This window comes from Patiria miniata, unplaced genomic scaffold, assembly GCF_015706575.1.
Source record: "Patiria miniata isolate m_02_andy unplaced genomic scaffold, ASM1570657v1 HiC_scaffold_25, whole genome shotgun sequence".
Taxonomy (NCBI): Eukaryota; Metazoa; Echinodermata; class Asteroidea; order Valvatida; family Asterinidae; genus Patiria; species Patiria miniata.
The window spans coordinates 15426379-15443899 of NW_024037064.1; the positions used below are offsets into that span (position 1 = coordinate 15426379).

The following is a 17521-nucleotide window of genomic DNA, read 5'->3' on the forward strand; positions in this document are numbered from 1 at the left end:
AAATTAATACAATAATAAATATTGGAACCTACATTTATGAGGTGACATGAAAAACACATGGAAATGGACTAAGATTCATGTAATAATTTCCCCAAGTATCAACTAAATTATCTAACAAACTGAGGGATTAGATAAGCTATTATAAGCCCCAAATTACACTAAATTAACCAGCAATAATGATTAAATATAAGGGCATAATCCTTAGTAAAAAGATCAATAAAATGTACGTACATGTACCCATAAAACAACATGTGATGAAACCCACGTTATTTATCCATTACAAAACCCCCCACAAAATATCCCTTAAAATCATCTATAAATCTACTCACTGTTAGCTTCTACGCACAGCCGCTGATGGACGGCATACAGATGATTAGGAAAATTTGGGTTAACCTGGGACTTTACGTTTGATTGAAGGAATAATTGCGAGGTTTATCGGAATGATTTCAGGACAAATGTGACTAAAATTGGAATCACTTTGGAATTTTCTAGATTCATAATCACGAGAGGGCGCTATACCAATTTAACGCTTAGACACTTTCGTACAGCCGCCCCTAAATTTGAGCATAAAATTTACTAAATCTGAAAGTGTCCCTAAGAATCACAAGAGTATTGATACAAGTTAACAGTTTAGGTGTTGTCGGGTTCACCATCGGGTAGGTTGTCGTCACTGACCTCCGGAAGCCTAATCAGTCGTGCCACTGGGCGAGTGTAGGTTTTACCTCGAACGCTCACGCTGGCAGTGCGGACACGACCGTCGGAACCCGGAAAGGTCTCTGCAACTCTTCCGATGGGCCACTGAGCTCTGCTGAGTGCTGGGTCGACAATCATAACGACATCATTGGTGGTCAGGTTCGGACGGTCGGTATGCCACTTCTGGCGCTCCTGGAGAGTCGGCAAGTAGGATTTGACGAACCCGGACCAAAAGTGATCAGTGAGGACCTGACTATGCTTCCAGCGTCGTCTGCCAAGTAGATCCCTTGCAGGATAGACAACCTGAGGGAGAGTCGCATCATGCCGCCCCATCAGCAGAAGGTTTGGAGTGACTGGATCGGGATCTGCAACATTAGATGAGACATACCCAAGAGGCTTGGAATTTAAGATTCCCTCAACTTCAATGAGCACGGTGCGAAGTACTGACTCAGGGACGGACTGCTCATTCAGGGCAACTCTCAGGCCATCTTTCACGGACTTGATCTCCCGTTCCCAGGTTCCTCCAAAGTGTGGAGCCTTCGGAGGGTTAAACACAAACTTAACCTGGTGCTTGGCAAGCTCCTGCTGTAAGATGGGATCCATGGCAGCAAAGGCGTCTCGTAGCTCATTATCACCTCCTTTGAAATTAGTGCCACAGTCGCACAGGATCTCGAATGGTTTCCCTCTTCTGGAGATGAACCGTCTAAAGGCCATCAAGAACGCGTCAGTATCGAGGCTGTCTAGTAGGTCAAGGTGAATGGCCCTGGTGGTCATACATTTAAATATGATCCCCCAACGCTTCTCGCTCCTTCTCCCAATCTTGCACGTCATTGGACCGAAACAGTCTACCCCTGTTGAGTAGAAGGGAGGCTTGAAGAGGCGGAGGCGTGCTGGAGGCAAATCTCCCATCTTCGGAACTTGAGGGCTAGCTCTCCACTTCTGGCATTCGAAGCACTGGCGTTGATGCTTTCGGATTGCTTCTCTTCCGCGTAGTATCCAAAACTTACGTCGGATCTCTGCCAGGATGCGCTCAGGTCCGTAGTGGAGCAACTTCTCATCGTAGTCACGGATGATAAGCTTTGTTATGGGATGAGCTGGATTCATCACGATGGGATGCTTGGTGTCTTTGGGTAGATCTTGGGTACGACGAAGACGTCCTCCCACTCGGATGAGGCCGCAAGATTCGTCATACTCTGGAGCAAGCTGCAGGAGTCTGCTACCACGGGGGAGCTCTTTGCCTGCTTGGATGCAAGCAATCTCCTCTGGGAAGGAATCTTGTTGAGCACGCTGATAAAGAAACATCTCGGCTTCTACCCGTTGTTCAACCAACTTGGTAGGATCAGCATCCTCGGCCGCCCCATGAAGATGCTGCATGGTAGCTGCAACAAGGTCACTCCAGGTGTCATGTTCGGATGGATCAGGTAAATTGGGCTGAATGACGACCACAGCACCGCAGAAGGTTGACTTCTTGAACTCAGATGGGTCTTCTGTCTGTGTAGACGGGTGAGCTGGCCATGTGTCAGGAGACAACCAGAGGAAAGAAGGACCATCTCTCCACCTGTTGGCTTGGCTGAGGTCAACCAGGGTTTTGCCTCTCGTAAGGTCATCTGCGGGGTTGTTCTTGGTGTCGACATACCGCCACTTGTCAACATCGGTCAGGGTCTGTATTTCTGCGACACGGGTGCCAACGAACACTTTATACCGGCAGGATTCTGATTGCAGCCAGGTGAGCACAGTAGTCGAGTCACTCCACAGGATGACTTCATCAAGAGGAAGAGTCAACTCTTTCTGGACAAGATCAGCTAATTGGGCACCGGCTAAGGCTGCAGAGAGCTCTAGACGAGGCATTGAGAGTTGCCGTTTGGGGGCAACACGGGACCTGGCCATGATGAAGCTAACATGGACGTTGTGATCTTCATCTTCTGTTCGGATGTAAGCCACAGCTCCGTAAACTCTCTCCGATGCATCACAGAAAATGTGAAGTTGGCGATGGGCAGCCTCTGTCTTGACATTTGGTGGTGTGTAGCATCTGTTAAGCTTCACTCCAGTCAGGTGGGGAAGTTCACTCTCCCAGGCTTGCCACTGGTCTCTGATATCACCCGGCTCAAGTGGATCATCCCAGTTGCGCTTCGTCTTCCACAGGTCTTGGACAATGACTCTCGCTCGGGCTGTAAATGGGGTTAGGTACCCTATAGGGTCGTACTGGCTCGCGAGGATCTTATACATATTCCTCATGTTGAGGCAGTCATAGCTGATGGGTCTGTGGCGGTACAGCAGGGCATCTGAACTGCATTCCCACAACATTCCGAGTGTGCCTTCAGTGGAATTTGTCTCCCCGAAGGTTAACCACAGCTCACAGCCATCAGAACGGGCATCTGGTGGGAGATCTTCTACTACAGCAGGAACGTTGCTGGCCCACTGTCGTATTTCAAACCCACCGTCAGCAAGCAGGTTTCGCATCTTCTGGACAAGGGCTTTGGCATCTGTTTCGACTGGTAGACTCTGCAAGCAGTTGTCAACGTAGAAGGACTTGTCGACTGCCTTTGCAACTTCTGGATAGTCCTTCTCATGGTCAAAGGCGTGCTTTCTCAGAGCATAGGTAGCACAGCAGGGACTACAAGTCGAGCCAAAGGGAAGCACCTGCCATTCGTAGATGTCTGGCTCTTTGTCGACTTGTAGGTTGCGCCACAGGAATCGGAAGAGGCATCGGTCTTCTGGTAGGAGGCGTACTTGATGAAACATCGCCTTGATGTCTCCTGAGATTGCTACTGCGTGTTGTCTGAAGCGGAGTAGTACACCTATGAGTGATGCACCAAGTGTTGGCCCTGGCAGAAGGTGCTCATTAAGGATCTGGTTGTTGTACCGGAAGGAGCAGTTGAATACTAGTCGATACTTTCCGTTGTGGTATACGGTATGGTGTGGGATGAACCAGGATTCTTCGGACTTGTCTGCTTCATCCTTTGGCAAGATCCTCACGTGACCCGCATCGACCAACCTGGCGATTAGCTCGTTGTGTTTCTGAGCAAGCTGTGGGTATTTGTCGAGTCTCTTCTCGGTCCCCTTCAGAGTCGGTAGCACTGCCTCTTTCGGGGCATGGAATTTCGTCTCGTCCCTTTGCCTCAGGAGCGGTGTGGCGTAGCGCCGTATCCCGTTGACTTCAACGCGTTGAGTTGAGGTCTCAAGCATCTGGACTGCCTGCTGATCATGCTTAGAGCGGGTAGCTTGCTTGTCATTCAGGTACGGTAGCACATCAGCCTGCCACAACCTCTCCACGTGCTGCATGATGTCGGTAGTTTGTGGAAACAGAGAAGTTTTGTAAACCTTCTGTTCTTTCATCTGCTTCTGGTTTCCAGCAGGTCCCTGGAGGGTCCAACCCAGCTTAGTGTTGATGGCAACTGGAGCTCCACGTGTGCCAGACTTGATTGGATGTCTTGCCACGATGAGATCCGCCTGATCAGATCCAATGAGGACCTGTGGAGAAGCATTATTGATTACGGGCAACTGAAGGTGACGGAGATGGGAGTAGCGGTGTTGCAGATCTTCAACAGGATATGTGTACTGGGACAGGCACAAGTTACTGGCCGAGAAGGCTCCAGTTACAGTGTACATCACTTCAGGTTTGTCTCTAGCTGACATCTGGAAGGTACAAGACTGGCCTTGACATTCAACAATGTCTTCACGAACAGTCCTGAGCAACATAGTCTCTGGATTGCCATGAAGCTTGAGTCTGGCAGCTGCTGACTGGAGTAGCATGGTTCTTTCAGAACCGTCATCCAGTATGGCATATGTGTCGATGGATCCCCCTGGACCATGGAGGGTAACTGGGAGAATCTTGAGCATGACGTTGTGGGGACGAGTTGGTTTGTCCACGAAGACTGCTTGGTTGGACGTCTTGAGCCTATACACATGACTGGTTGCCTTCTTGGCGGCATCATGTAGTACAGTGAGGTGGATTTCCTTGCAGGTATGACAAGGCTTTTTCAATGTGCAGTCCTCTGGCTTATGGGTTCGCCCACATTTCCAACAACGTCCCTTGTCTTTGATCCATTGGATGATCTGGTCGGTGCTCAACTTCTTGATCTCTGGGCAGCCACCGAGGAAGTGCTCCTTGTTGTCACAGTAGGGACAGTATGGTTTAGGCTTGAACTTGGGTTTGTCCTTTGTGTTCGGTGAGGCCATGAACACAGTTGTGGAAACCTCCTTCTTTGGGGCTCGGTGCTGGCTTTGTTGGTGGGTTGGTTTAGAGCCTGCTGAGATGTGACTTGATACAGCTCTACTTGCGAAGCTCTGGGACTGTGACTTTGTGCGAAGCCACTCTGCAAACTGGGGCAAGGTGTATGTCTTGCTGCTGTTTGGTTCCAGTATGCCCTTCTTCAGGCAATGCTCCATGAAACTGTTTCGGTGAGAGGGGGCCAGTTTTCCCAGCAGATGATCGACATGTGATCCACATCGAAGTTCAACTCCCTCTGCGCCCTCCAAGGCTTGAAGCATTCCAACGAGTGACAGAACATCAAGAGAAAAGTCATCAAATGCATCTGTATCTCCATACTTGATTGAAGGAGTGGACATGATGGCTCCAATTTCACTCTGCACGAGTTGTCTGGGTTGTCCATACTTGTCAGTGAGGGCTTGGAGGGCCTGGGTGTACGGTTGACTGGCGTACAGGAATGACTTGGCAAGCTTTAATGCTCGACCACCAAGTCTGTCGATCAGTATTTGGAACTTATACTGTTCGGAAAGATGGGGATGCACATCAATGAGGTTCACCAAAGCCAGCTTGAGGAGGGCGAATTCTTTCTCCTTCCCATCAGAAAACTTTGGCAGGGTAGGTTTGGGGATCCCGTGTGATGATGCAACAAGGAGATCCATAACGGTTGGTGCTGATGACACCGTTAAGGAGGGTACAGAAGCCATTGGGTATGGCAAGTGCGGAGGACAAGTCCCTGGAGTAGGAATGCCTTGTCTTGGAGTGACATCACTGGTTACCACTGATGCGGGTAAGGTCGCACTCACTGGGGCACCATGACAAACAGAGGTCGAAACACAGGGTAGTGTTTGCTGAATGTCCGGTGGTGAGGTCGAGGATGGGGCACCAGATGGAGTCGGATGACAGACAGAGGAGGAAACACATGGGGGTGCTTGCTGAATGTCTGGGTGAGATGTCACAAGTGGAGCACTTTGAATACCATGACAAACAGAGGATGAAACACTTGTGGATGTTTGCTGCATGTCTGGTTGTGGAGTTGAGGATGCACTCTGTGGGGGTAACTGATCGTCTGTACCCATTAAAGGATGTGATGGTGATGGTGATGATGATGATTCGTTATTCAACATGGCACTGATGGCTTCAGCCTCCAAGAGTTCTTGACGAGCAATCCGCACTCTGCGTTGACGGGATAATTTGGAGGTGAGGGCCTCACGCTCTCGCAACGCCTGTCGCTCCACTTCTTCAGCTCTTAGTCGGGCAGAGCGGGCCTGCTCGTCAAGTTTACAAAGTTGCTCATCAGCGGTCTGATCTTCCTGGAGTTGGCACTCCAGCTCATTAAGACGAATTCTTCTTCTGAGTGTTCGCATCTTAGCTGCATCCTTATCACTAAGACCGGATAGGTGTGAGTTACGGGAACTTGATGAGCTATTAGTGCGTTGGCTGCCGGAGTGCTTTGAGGCAACAGACTCATCACGGTTCTCCTCGGCCAGAACATCATCGGCATGGTGTTCAGACATTGTGGTAAAATCCGCAGGTCGCTGGTGTAGAGGATCCGGTTCGAAGGACCATGAAAGAAAGGACAGGACAGGAGACTGGTGACGAGTCTATGATTGGTTGATTTGCTCTCCTTTAATTAATGTTCTCACATTACAATGATGAAGATAGTAGCTGAGCTGATTAGGTTAATTCACTGATGTAAACTTTAAGCCGTGGAATGGGAGCCGTGAACTGCAATGGAGGTTGTGTAAGCCGTGTGGTAGGCCGTGGTTCTACAAGAAAACCAAATTAATACAATAATAAATATTGGAACCTACATTTATGAGGTGACATGAAAAACACATGGAAATGGACTAAGATTCATGTAATAATTTCCCCAAGTATCAACTAAATTATCTAACAAACTGAGGGATTAGATAAGCTATTATAAGCCCCAAATTACACTAAATTAACCAGCAATAATGATTAAATATAAGGGCATAATCCTTAGTAAAAAGATCAATAAAATGTACGTACATGTACCCATAAAACAACATGTGATGAAACCCACGTTATTTATCCATTACAAAACCCCCCACAAAATATCCCTTAAAATCATCTATAAATCTACTCACTGTTAGCTTCTACGCATAGCCGCTGATGGACGGCATACAGATGATTAGGAAAATTTGGGTTAACCTGGGACTTTACGTTTGATTGAAGGAATAATTGCGAGGTTTATCGGAATGATTTCAGGACAAATGTGACTAAAATTGGAATCACTTTGGAATTTTCTAGATTCATAATCACGAGAGGGCGCTATACCAATTTAACGCTTAGACACTTTCGTACAGCGAGTCAAGAAATCAGAATGATAAACAAAATGGGAATGGTTATGATTTTCAACTTGAAGGCCGAAGAACTGTCAGAGTAACAATGGCGATGAAAGTGAATACTACAACACAAAACATGCAAACAGTTTAATGCAAATATATAAAAAAATACTGCAAGTGGAACATGCGCGATCCCCCCCCCAGCATGCTGGGAGCATTTATACAGACAGTTATTAAGCACACTTTTCGACAATGACCTCATTTGATTCGATTGGGCAGTTTCACAATGTCAAGTAGAAATTAAATTTGCAACTTTTCAAAGTGCATCGTTTTTCATAAACCATTGCCAATATTTTACAATTTACAGTCTTGAGTAGAAAGCAGGGTATCAAAATATAGCTTACAACATTCCTAAAGGTCAATACAAATGACAGTATCATATACAGATCAGATTAAACATTGTAAACCCTCCAACGAGTGTGGACTATCTTTTTTGCGGTGTTTATAGCATATTCGGTAATATAACTAATGAAGAACACTTGCACTTCACGTAGTTGTAACTGTTATGACCATATAAAACATTGGGAATTTATGTACCACAGTGTAACATTTTGAAGTGTGAGATTAATTTTTGCTGTTATAGGAAAGACAAAATTGTCATCTTTGGCGTAGTACTTAACCTGAAATGCAATATCACAGTAGCCTATCTTGCCTCCTGTTTGGTTCTTTATCTCCGGAAACCACGGTCCTTTCCCTCTCGTTAGAAATTAAGAAATTTAAAGATGTCTGCATGCACACCGTTTTTTAGGGTCACGTTGTCATTGTACAAATGAAACTAAGAATTCAAACATGTGAAAATGTAGAGTAACTTAGCATTACTTCACTTGGCATGAAAACTTTGATTAGAGAAAACATATCAGTAGCATGTAAGATGTTACATGTTGCTATTTGAATCTACACATACCGTTCTCCATGACGCAGGTTGAGAAATGACAGGGGAAAACCATGCCGACACGACGCTCCAAAGACACCTGTTGTGTCCAGTTTTTTGGTTTTGTTTTTGGCACGAAGAACGTCGCCGGCTTGGAAGTTGCTGCAGTCCTGCAAGGAGATGCAGATGATGTGGTTTATTAAGGAAAAATGATTATTTTCCATGGGAGAAAAATAGTTGTAATTGAAAAAGGTACATATCTTGCACACAATATAAAGAGATTGAAAAGATTCTGCACATGGTGTTACTGCAAACTCTCACTGGTTTACACTACTGCTATGCAAGGCTTCAAATCTTACTAACATTGAAGTAACTTACTTGTCATGCTTGTGGTAAGTACTTAATTTTGGAAAACAAGTCATGTTGACATACCCCGACTATTAGTAATACGTGCATCTGGAACTGGAATTCTGTAAACTCACATTAGAAATATTGTGGTCATCGTACACGTTTACAAAGTGGTCTACGTCCTCCTGCGGGGCAAACAGGAGGGACTTGTGTTTTGCATCGGTGTAGCTCACGCCTGAGCTTCGCTTCCTAACAAGACCGAAGTTGGCGTCTAGACTAACAAACAAGTCACCATTTTCCTGCAGAAAAACAGTACATAACCAAACATTAGAAATTAAAGGAGAAAAAGGACTGAAGTTAACCAACTAAACATAATCAGCAACAAACCCAAACTATTTCTATTAAAAACAAAAAGTACTTTATATCAAAAGATGCAGTGGGTATACCTTTGGACAAGCTGGGCACTTAATGTCTTCATCCAGCACTGCATTTAGGTTGTGGCACCGGTAACGAAAATACCGGTACTCCTCAAAGCATTCACTGACCAAGTTGTGATACAATAAATTGACCTGCGAAAAGAATTAAACACCTTACATTTTTTTCATTAACCGTTTAGATTCACTGATGAAAATGGAACCCTCCCTGTTTGTCACTGACAATTTGGAAAGAATTACTCTACACATCCAAATACACATTTATCAGGTTTTAACAGTGACACTGGCCTCATACATGCATTGGTAGGCTGTGGTAGTATTGTTAACTGAGGGTACCACGCTTGATTGACATATGATAGATGTGGTGGGTCAGCACTGGTGAGTGACCGAGGCATCGCTACACATTTATGCTTACCTACATACATCAAAACACTTCATATTGGGCTTTGACTGTTATACACTTTAATCTATAGGGGGTAAAAGCTACGGGACAGGTAGTGGTTGGGTTTTTGGCAGTTTGTGAGAGTTATGACAAAGGCAGGTTGAAATTTGTGTACCCTAACACAACTCTATAGGAAAAAAGGGGGACAATCTAAAGAATGTCTCCACTATCAAAACAACTCATTGTGGCCAAAGCCCTACATGTATATGAAACTTTATGCAGTGTACTCCAGGTCCAATGTTTCATTATCGGCCCAACATAGGGAGCACACATACCTCATGCAATGGAAGTCCGTTTCTACAGCCCAAGGATTGGCATGCACCTTTCAGTGACATATGCCCCTCTAGAAGGAGGAAATGCAGTAGGTTCATCAAATCCATGTGAAAAGCTACCCGTGGTTGGTCTGGTGAGGCTGGCCATAAGTTTAACCGGACTAAAGAAGCACATTCTTCCTCACATGAGCATGTAACTAGCCAGCAGTTGTGAAGTCGTCCTGAAACATGAGCAAAATACCAAACAAAATAAAAAAAAGTTCTTGAGGGCATTTGCTGAGATTCAGCTGTTAGGGTCATACAAATGGAGATCTCAAATGGAGTTCTCAAATGGAGTTCTCAAATATTGTAATCACATTCATTACGATAACACACATGGTTAATGCAAAATACACAAAGATGTAAGAATTGTGTATGTACATGTATAAAGGGGATACATGTATGCGAACTGCTTCTTTTATTATACCTGAATTTGGTCGATGAATGTTTTCAGAAACAGTATTCTTGTTTGGGACACACAATTTACACATGTAAGTGCAGTGTTGAAAGAAAAAGTTCCCTGCCAAATGTGTCAGAAGGTGAACTCTCAATGCTCTTGCAACGCAAGTGCATGAAGAACATATTTGCCAATGATTTGTTTTAATTTTCAGTCATATGTGAGACTCTCAATAAAAAACACACAAACATGTTAAAAAAGAAAAGCCACAAATGGAGACAAAAACCACTTGAGTTGTACCTTTTTCATCAAACACCTGGATTGTCTTGCGGGAACGACTGTCACAGTCATGGTCCACTCTCCGCAGGTAAGGTTTGAGAGGAAAAGGTTGCAAAATTCCATCCTGGTAAGAGAGGGCATTGTATGTACATCACATTGATGACTCAAATATCACTCAATGATATGAAATTTACAAAAGTTTGTATAGAGGTTTTAACATACCGGTACCAACACATATTCTGTCACGTTTGTTTATGGTGTAAATCAAGGATTTTGTTTTGTTCCTCTCCCTTTCCTTTGTTTGTACGAACTTTTCTGCAACAGCTCTCATTGGTTTTGTACACATTTTCCACATTTCTATCGTTCCCCTTCCCTTTTCCTTTATTTATACACCAATTTTTTTTGCAACTGCTCTCGTTGGGTTTGTACACGTTTTCTAATCGACATGTCCTCCATTTGGTTCCTGTTGTCCTCGATTCATTGATGATGTTGAACTTGTGTCCTTGATTTACACCATAAACACACACACCCACACAACATCAGGACTGCTTTAAGAGTTGAAGTAAAATGAAATATACTGACATGAAGCATTATATATTTACGGAGGCAAAGATGAGCGGAAATAAAATGCATCATGCATCACCGAGGTAGGCTAGTTTACTACATGTATGTACAGTACATCAGGTTCAATTTATAACAGTCAATATTTGTTTCATAACAACTGTCCCATAGATTCTGCTTGATTTTAATTTACATTTGCACTATGGCAATATCACAGAGATAAGAATTACCAAAATCAACTGCGGCTTGTGGAGATGATTGCTATCTTCATGGTAGCTCATTGTGCAGTCAATGCAGCGGACGACTTGTGGGCCACAGTCAAGACACAGTACTCTGTCTCCCTCATCTGTCCCACAGGAGCAACATGGAAGATGAGGAGCACTGCTCTCAAAGAAGGCATTCTCTAATAAGAGCCTCTTGCCTACCCATGCATTGCACTGCTTTATTTTCTTCGCAGCATATTTCCTCGTGTTAACAGCCTCTTCCTCCACATTCACAGAAAAGGTGGAAGAGGTACAGGGAGCAACACTTATTTCATGTTGGATTTCCTGAGGCTTCTGAATCAAGGTGGTGTAGAGAAAAAGAAAAAAAAAATTGTACAGCTCAATGCTATTATTTAATCATTTTCAGCTACCTGTAAAAAAAAAACAAGGAACAATGTGAACATGGTTCAGTACTCAGTATGTAGAAGTACATTACAACTAAATACACAACCTCAATTATTCATGTTTATACAACACCTGAATAAATCCCCGTCATCTGATTGGTGAATTGTAGATCACGTGACATATTATTATGCGGTATAATGTACGGTGCGACCATGCGTTATACCCATGTGTTATACCGTTTCACTTTGCGCATGCGCAGTAAGGACGAATGCCTTCGACTGGCGGCGCTATACACATAGCTACTTTGCGTAAACAAACAAAATGGCAGGCGATTGTAGTACAGGGTTTATGCTCCTTACCGATGAAGAAATAACAGATCTTGTAACTAACTCAGATGCTCCCAGTACAAAAAGACAGATTCAGTATGCTGTCCGACGATTGGAAGGTGTTGTATAAAACAAATAACAAATGTTTTACGTTCGTGCGATGGAAAGAATAATTTCATTCGGTGACAGATTGAATGTTCTATTCCACGAGGCGAACATTCAATCTGTCACCTCATGAAATTATTCTTACCATCGCACTCACAAACATTCGTTATTTGTATAATACAGTACATGTATAACGCTACCTTAACAAACATGATGGGGTCCATAAAAAATGTTCCCTAAATAGTCGTTTGTTGTATTGATTGTGCATTATAATAGAAATAACTACTTCGAAACTCGAAGTGGACGTTTCACTCTTTTGCCAAGGTACATTGTACATGGGTATGAATCCTGACGGGAACATTGTGTTTCCACGCTTGGGCAAGACACTTTACTGTGATTACCTCCCTCCACCCAGGAGTATAAATGGGTACATGTACCTGTGAAGGTAGAGACCAAATTGCACTGATCTCAAGCTGCTGCAGAAAAATAGTCTCATTCATGATGAACAGGGGTAATAATTATGATGCGCATTTCAGCATATCACGTGAAATTTGTGCAATACAAATGCAACATGTACATAACATTATACTACATTATTATTCTTAGTTTTCATAACTATTTTAAAAAGTACCTGTTGGGTATCTGAGGGCCCTGATGAAAAAAGGTCCTTCAGGGGTACATCCTTCCGCTTAAATCTTCCTCCCTTTGATGACCGAGAGAGAACAGTGACTTTGTGCTTAAAAACGTTTGGCCGATATTTAGGCATCTGGCAAACAAAATGAGAACATTTCAAACCATATTACCAAAAGTGACATTTACATGTACCTTGGCCCTTATTGAACCAGAGTTTATGTTTACAGGGATAATAGGGCCTACAACATTTGTAAACATCACAAAACAAAACTACCAAAATCTAACAAAATATAATTACTGGACATGCTATTTTTTGCTAAAATGCTATTTTTTTAATCAATTTCCAACACTAGTCAGCCGACCAGCAGTGCACTGCTTTATTTTCTTCGCAGCATATTTCCTTGTGTTTACAGCCTCTTCCTCCACATTCACAGAAAAGGTGGAAGAGTTTTTTTTCTCAAATACTCCTCCCAATTTATCATATTTACATGTAGTTAATCCGCTCTTTCTTTGCAATCGATCACACACCTGTGAACGGGTACAAGATACCGTAGCTAGACCAATTCCCTGATGTCCTTACAATTCTCTGACGTATATAAATTGCTCCGTTTTATCTTAAGTGGGGTCAGGGAACCAGACTACAAAAAACATGATCGTTTTTCTTGGTTTTCCGGCATCTGCGAAACCAAAATGTTAATCAAGCTGGAACTGCACAACCATCTTTTCAGTGCTCATAACATGGATCCAGAACTATCCATATTTCAGATAAAATAAATTTCCATCACAACTTTTACATGTAAGTTATTTTAGTCATTTACATTTAGTTGCAAATGTCGGCAAAAGCTTTGCTAGTAACATGTTTACCACCACTATGCCGCACTTCATCAAAACTTTCCACCAATAGCCTAGCAGTTGCACACAACTAAAAGGCATTGCTGAACGATTTTTTTACAGACAACACACGTACATGTACATGTACATGTACGTTCAAGCAGACATATGACATAAGATATGCTGGCATGTGTTGAAGCCTCGTACATGTACTTAGTCTGATGAACATTGTTGAATACATGTGTATGCATGTTGAGCTCACTACCTTTACATGTATGTCACATGATATCATAGGAGAGCACCGAGATGCTCACTGTGATAGCAGTTCGTGGCTGATGCTGTGATAGCGGTTTGTGTGTGGTAGCGATTGGTCAGGAGATGGTGCCCTCTATCCGTGATGATTCATGGTTTTGAGTTGATTACACATTGGTTGAATAAAAACACAAGGAGCGTCTCGACCCAAGAATACCAAATACCGTATGGACAGATAATGGCAAACGCCTTGACTAAGGCTACTTTTACCCTGGACTGACTACATGTACACGCAGGCAACTTTCATATGATCGTACAAAAAAACAAAAACAAAAAAAAACACATTACCTAGTCCCTACCTACATGTACATTGTGTACCTAACCTAATTTCAAATGCCATGTTATCGGAAGCAGAACTCTTGTTTTGTATTTTTTGACAAATATCATCCGAAGGCCAAAAAAAAAAGTCTCCGGTTTCTGGTATGGAGCTTGTCCAAAATGTGGTGCGGCAACGCGGCTTTTTTTTTACCGGACTTTTTTGCTTCAAATGTCAGCTGATGACTGCAAATGGTGCCCGACTAAACTTAGTGAAAAATATATGGGAGTCCAGAGAGGCCACATAAAGCTTATTCTCGATCATAACCCCATCTAAAAACACGTTAAAATTGTGCAGCAGCAGGATTCCAGTCAAACCAGTGAGTTTGGCGGTTTGAGACATCATCTTTCATTGGAAAAAACTTTTTCATTTTGCCGACGCGCATGGCTACGGCGACACGCGCATACCAGAAACCGGAGAGACTTTTTTTTTTGGCCTAATCAAGCTAATCACCGATTTAAAAGTCAGATTTAGAATAGGAAACACCAGCTCCAATTGATACTATGATTGTGACATAGAGTTGGGGTAGTTATTTTCAGAGCCATGTCAAAACATGTCATAAGCCGTGAAAAAAAAAATGGCCCTACCTGCCACCTAAACTGTTGTTTTCCCTAGCCCTCGTCTACCCCTGGTAGTTTCTACATCTACATCTAAGTAAATACTGGACAGGACCAACATAATGGCAATAGGTATCTTTGTCCAGACATTACCCTACTAAGACTAAGAGGGGTATTTTCGACTGGGGAAAAATTTGACCACTTGCTATTCACAAACCTTGGGTCTGACCATGGAGGAAGGAACACATTTTTGGGTTAATTAGGCCCCCTATATGCTGTGAAAATAAGTGCATGGTCATGTTAACGGTGATCGTGAAGTGTAGGGCCTGGTCCTATAAGGGAACAAAATCCACTTTAAAATTATTGGACCTACCAAACTAGTCAGCTAGTTGGCGATATTCTCAATAAACAATACTAAATTCTACCCCAAGAATCTGTTCAAAATTGCCAAATGGGTGTCATTAGGATGAAGAAAAGTCTGCTTTTGATTGTAAAGGTGATTTTTGAGCAATAAAAAATATTTTTGACTCTAATTTGAACAAAACAAAACAGGGGCCTACACTTCAAGATCGCGATAAAGTAGGCCTCATATTAACAGTTTAAATCTCACTCCCTCAGTTCCTCAGTTACACACACACTAGGCAGTGATGACGATGTTTTTCCTTATCTGGTCGATTTCTTCACAGGCTTTATCAATAAGTGGGGGTGGGGAGGTAGCCCCATAAAAATGGTCTATTTACTGGACTGCCTCTGTAAACATAGGCCACACATCCACATGCACAAAAACGTGTCGCACTTTGCCAAATTTTGATTTTCACATTTAGGCTTAGTTTGTAGGGTTTTTTTGCTTTAGAAGCATTCTCACCCTCTTTATAGGTTAATCAGAAAGTGCTGCCTTTTTCAGATGTCTAATTTTTGTGAACTTTCATGTTGAAATTGTGATACGCAAACGTTTGCAAATGTATCTGGAAATTTCACGAAAAATAGACATCTGAAAAAAGGCAGCACTTTCTGATTAGCCTACATGTATATTAAAGAGGGTGAGTATGCTTCTAAACGCGCTAAAGCAAAAAAAACCTACAAACTAAGCCTAAATAAATGTGAAAATCAAAATTTGGCAAAGTGCGACACGTTTTTGTACATGTGGATGTGTGGCCTATGTTTACGGAGGCAGTCCAGTAAATAGGCCACATGTGGTTTATTTTTCTCAATCATGTGTTGTCAATCGGTGACTGAAATGGACCAAACGAAACAAAACAAACATAGGCTGACATCAGAAGTCATGAGACACGATCAAACACCCACCACTCACCTTCACTGTACTTGTAGCTTACTAGTGATGTACTAGGACGTTGAAAAAAAGTCGATGTATTTCGTACGATTTGCTCGGATTAGCTCGTAGTAGCCATCTTGAAAAGCGCCACCGATCGACAGTTTTCCTCGCATACAATGTATGCATTAACTTGAGCCCTGCACGCAATATGCACGCGCCTCGTTTATTATCGTGTCCCTTTGTATTACATGATACGGTAATATATAACGGTCATTTTATAACCTGGCGTATTACGTCCACAAGCCTCACTTATTAACAACGGTGGCTAGTTGAATCGGGTGGGTGTAACGGCGGTAGCCGGCTGCGTAACGGGTCACAAGCCGCAGCACAAGCACACGGGTCCCAACCCGCAAACACTAAAGAAAGGAAAAAAATCCCCCAACAAAGGACTTCACGGGGCTATGCACACGCACAGCCCCACCCAAATGAATAGGGCCGTGCACGCTGCCACGGCCTAAACAAAGAAGAAACACGTAGAAACGAATGGGCCGTGCACGCTGCCACGGCCCAAACAATAGACGTGTACAAATGAATAGGCTGGCGTGTACAGCACTGCGTACACAGCCAGCAACGAAAAACCAAACACGAAAAACACCCAAAATATCACCAAAAATGAAACAAAAATCTGTAAAAAACTAGACCCACTTGGTCTATTAACAAGACAAAAAGGTGGATATCAAAATTATCCTCTCACTCGATCTAAAAACTCGATTTTCTTCGAAGACAACCCGGAGCTCCGGGGAGGCGTGGCTGTCTGAAAAGAACAGATACTGTTTTTTGATTGGGACAAAGAAGGTCCCGGGCAGGTCGACTTACCAGTTCGCCGAAGTACAGTGTGCTGGGGTCTCGAGCCCCCCTGCCCTAAAACAGAAAAAAAACACAAACACCAAAAAAGGACAAACACCTGAGAACGGAAAAGTCACCGGACGACGAAAATGTCACAAACGACGAAAAATGTCCCAATCTTATATCAAGAATTTCTAAAAAGGAACACACAGATAACAGTGATAAAAAGACTAGCAGTTAAAAAGCTAAAAATACGTTAACAAACAGGTATTCTACTACTTTTAAAAACACCAAGTAAACTTTAATTCGATAATATTTATCGAAAAACCGAAGACGAGGCTGTCTACAGCAAAAAATTATTCTTCGGGGAAGTCCCGCTGCAAAAGAAAAAAAACAGTTAGACAAAACGCGCCAACAGAAGCAGAAAAAGAGGCAGATGAGAAAAAAAACGTCGCGTCCCCTCCAAGCCGGTTATGCCAGCCATCACCGCACCTGCCCGCCCCGACGAACAGGCATCACAATTGCAACACCCGCCCGCCGGCACGGAACAGGCCCAATGGCGCGACTCGCCCGCCAGCAAGGAAAGAACCTGACGAACCGTGAAAAAAGGAAAAGCAAAGCAAAAGCAGACAAAGAGGCGGATGAAGAATAAACAAAACAACGGCAATAAACAATAAAGGATACTAAGTCCATCTCCCAAACCTCAGTATGGGGATACGCCTGTCCCGCTGCAGGGGACCCGCAGCATCGGTGAAGTCTCGATCTTTCCAGGGGACAGGCGCCTCTACTCCTTAACCTGAAA

At 43.4% G+C, this 17521-nt stretch overlaps 2 protein-coding genes across 2 annotated transcripts; both read right to left on the minus strand.

The window, feature by feature from the left end:
- Window positions 1–630: 630 nt before the first annotated feature.
- Window positions 631–6417, minus strand: LOC119733129. The gene has a single exon (XM_038206704.1). The coding sequence runs from the start codon at window positions 6415–6417 to the stop codon at window positions 631–633; it is 5787 nt and encodes a 1928-aa protein (XP_038062632.1).
- Window positions 6418–8148: 1731 nt separating this feature from the next.
- LOC119732794 lies at window positions 8149–16071 on the minus strand. Its single transcript, XM_038206398.1, has 8 exons — window positions 15913–16071; window positions 12583–12717; window positions 11143–11469; window positions 10373–10475; window positions 9640–9857; window positions 8935–9057; window positions 8623–8787; window positions 8149–8310 (listed from the first exon to the last, which is right to left on the minus strand). Exons 2-8 carry the CDS (start codon window positions 12715–12717, stop codon window positions 8164–8166), a joined length of 1218 nt encoding a protein of 405 aa, XP_038062326.1. The 5' UTR covers window positions 15913–16071; the 3' UTR covers window positions 8149–8163.
- Window positions 16072–17521: the final 1450 nt, after the last annotated feature.

Coding starts and splice junctions, on each gene's coding strand:
- LOC119733129 (XM_038206704.1), bottom strand. CDS start 6,417: ATGTCTGAACACCATGCCGATGATGTTCTGGCCGAGGAGAACCGTGAT.
- LOC119732794 (XM_038206398.1), bottom strand. CDS start 12,717: ATGCCTAAATATCGGCCAAACGTTTTTAAGCACAAAGTCACTGTTCTC. Junction 11,470..12,582: donor GGCCCTCAGATACCCAACAG/GTACTTTTTAAA, acceptor ACCTTGATTCAG/AAGCCTCAGGAAATCCAACA. Junction 8,311..8,622: donor ATGACCACAATATTTCTAAT/GTGAGTTTACAG, acceptor ATCTCCTTGCAG/GACTGCAGCAACTTCCAAGC.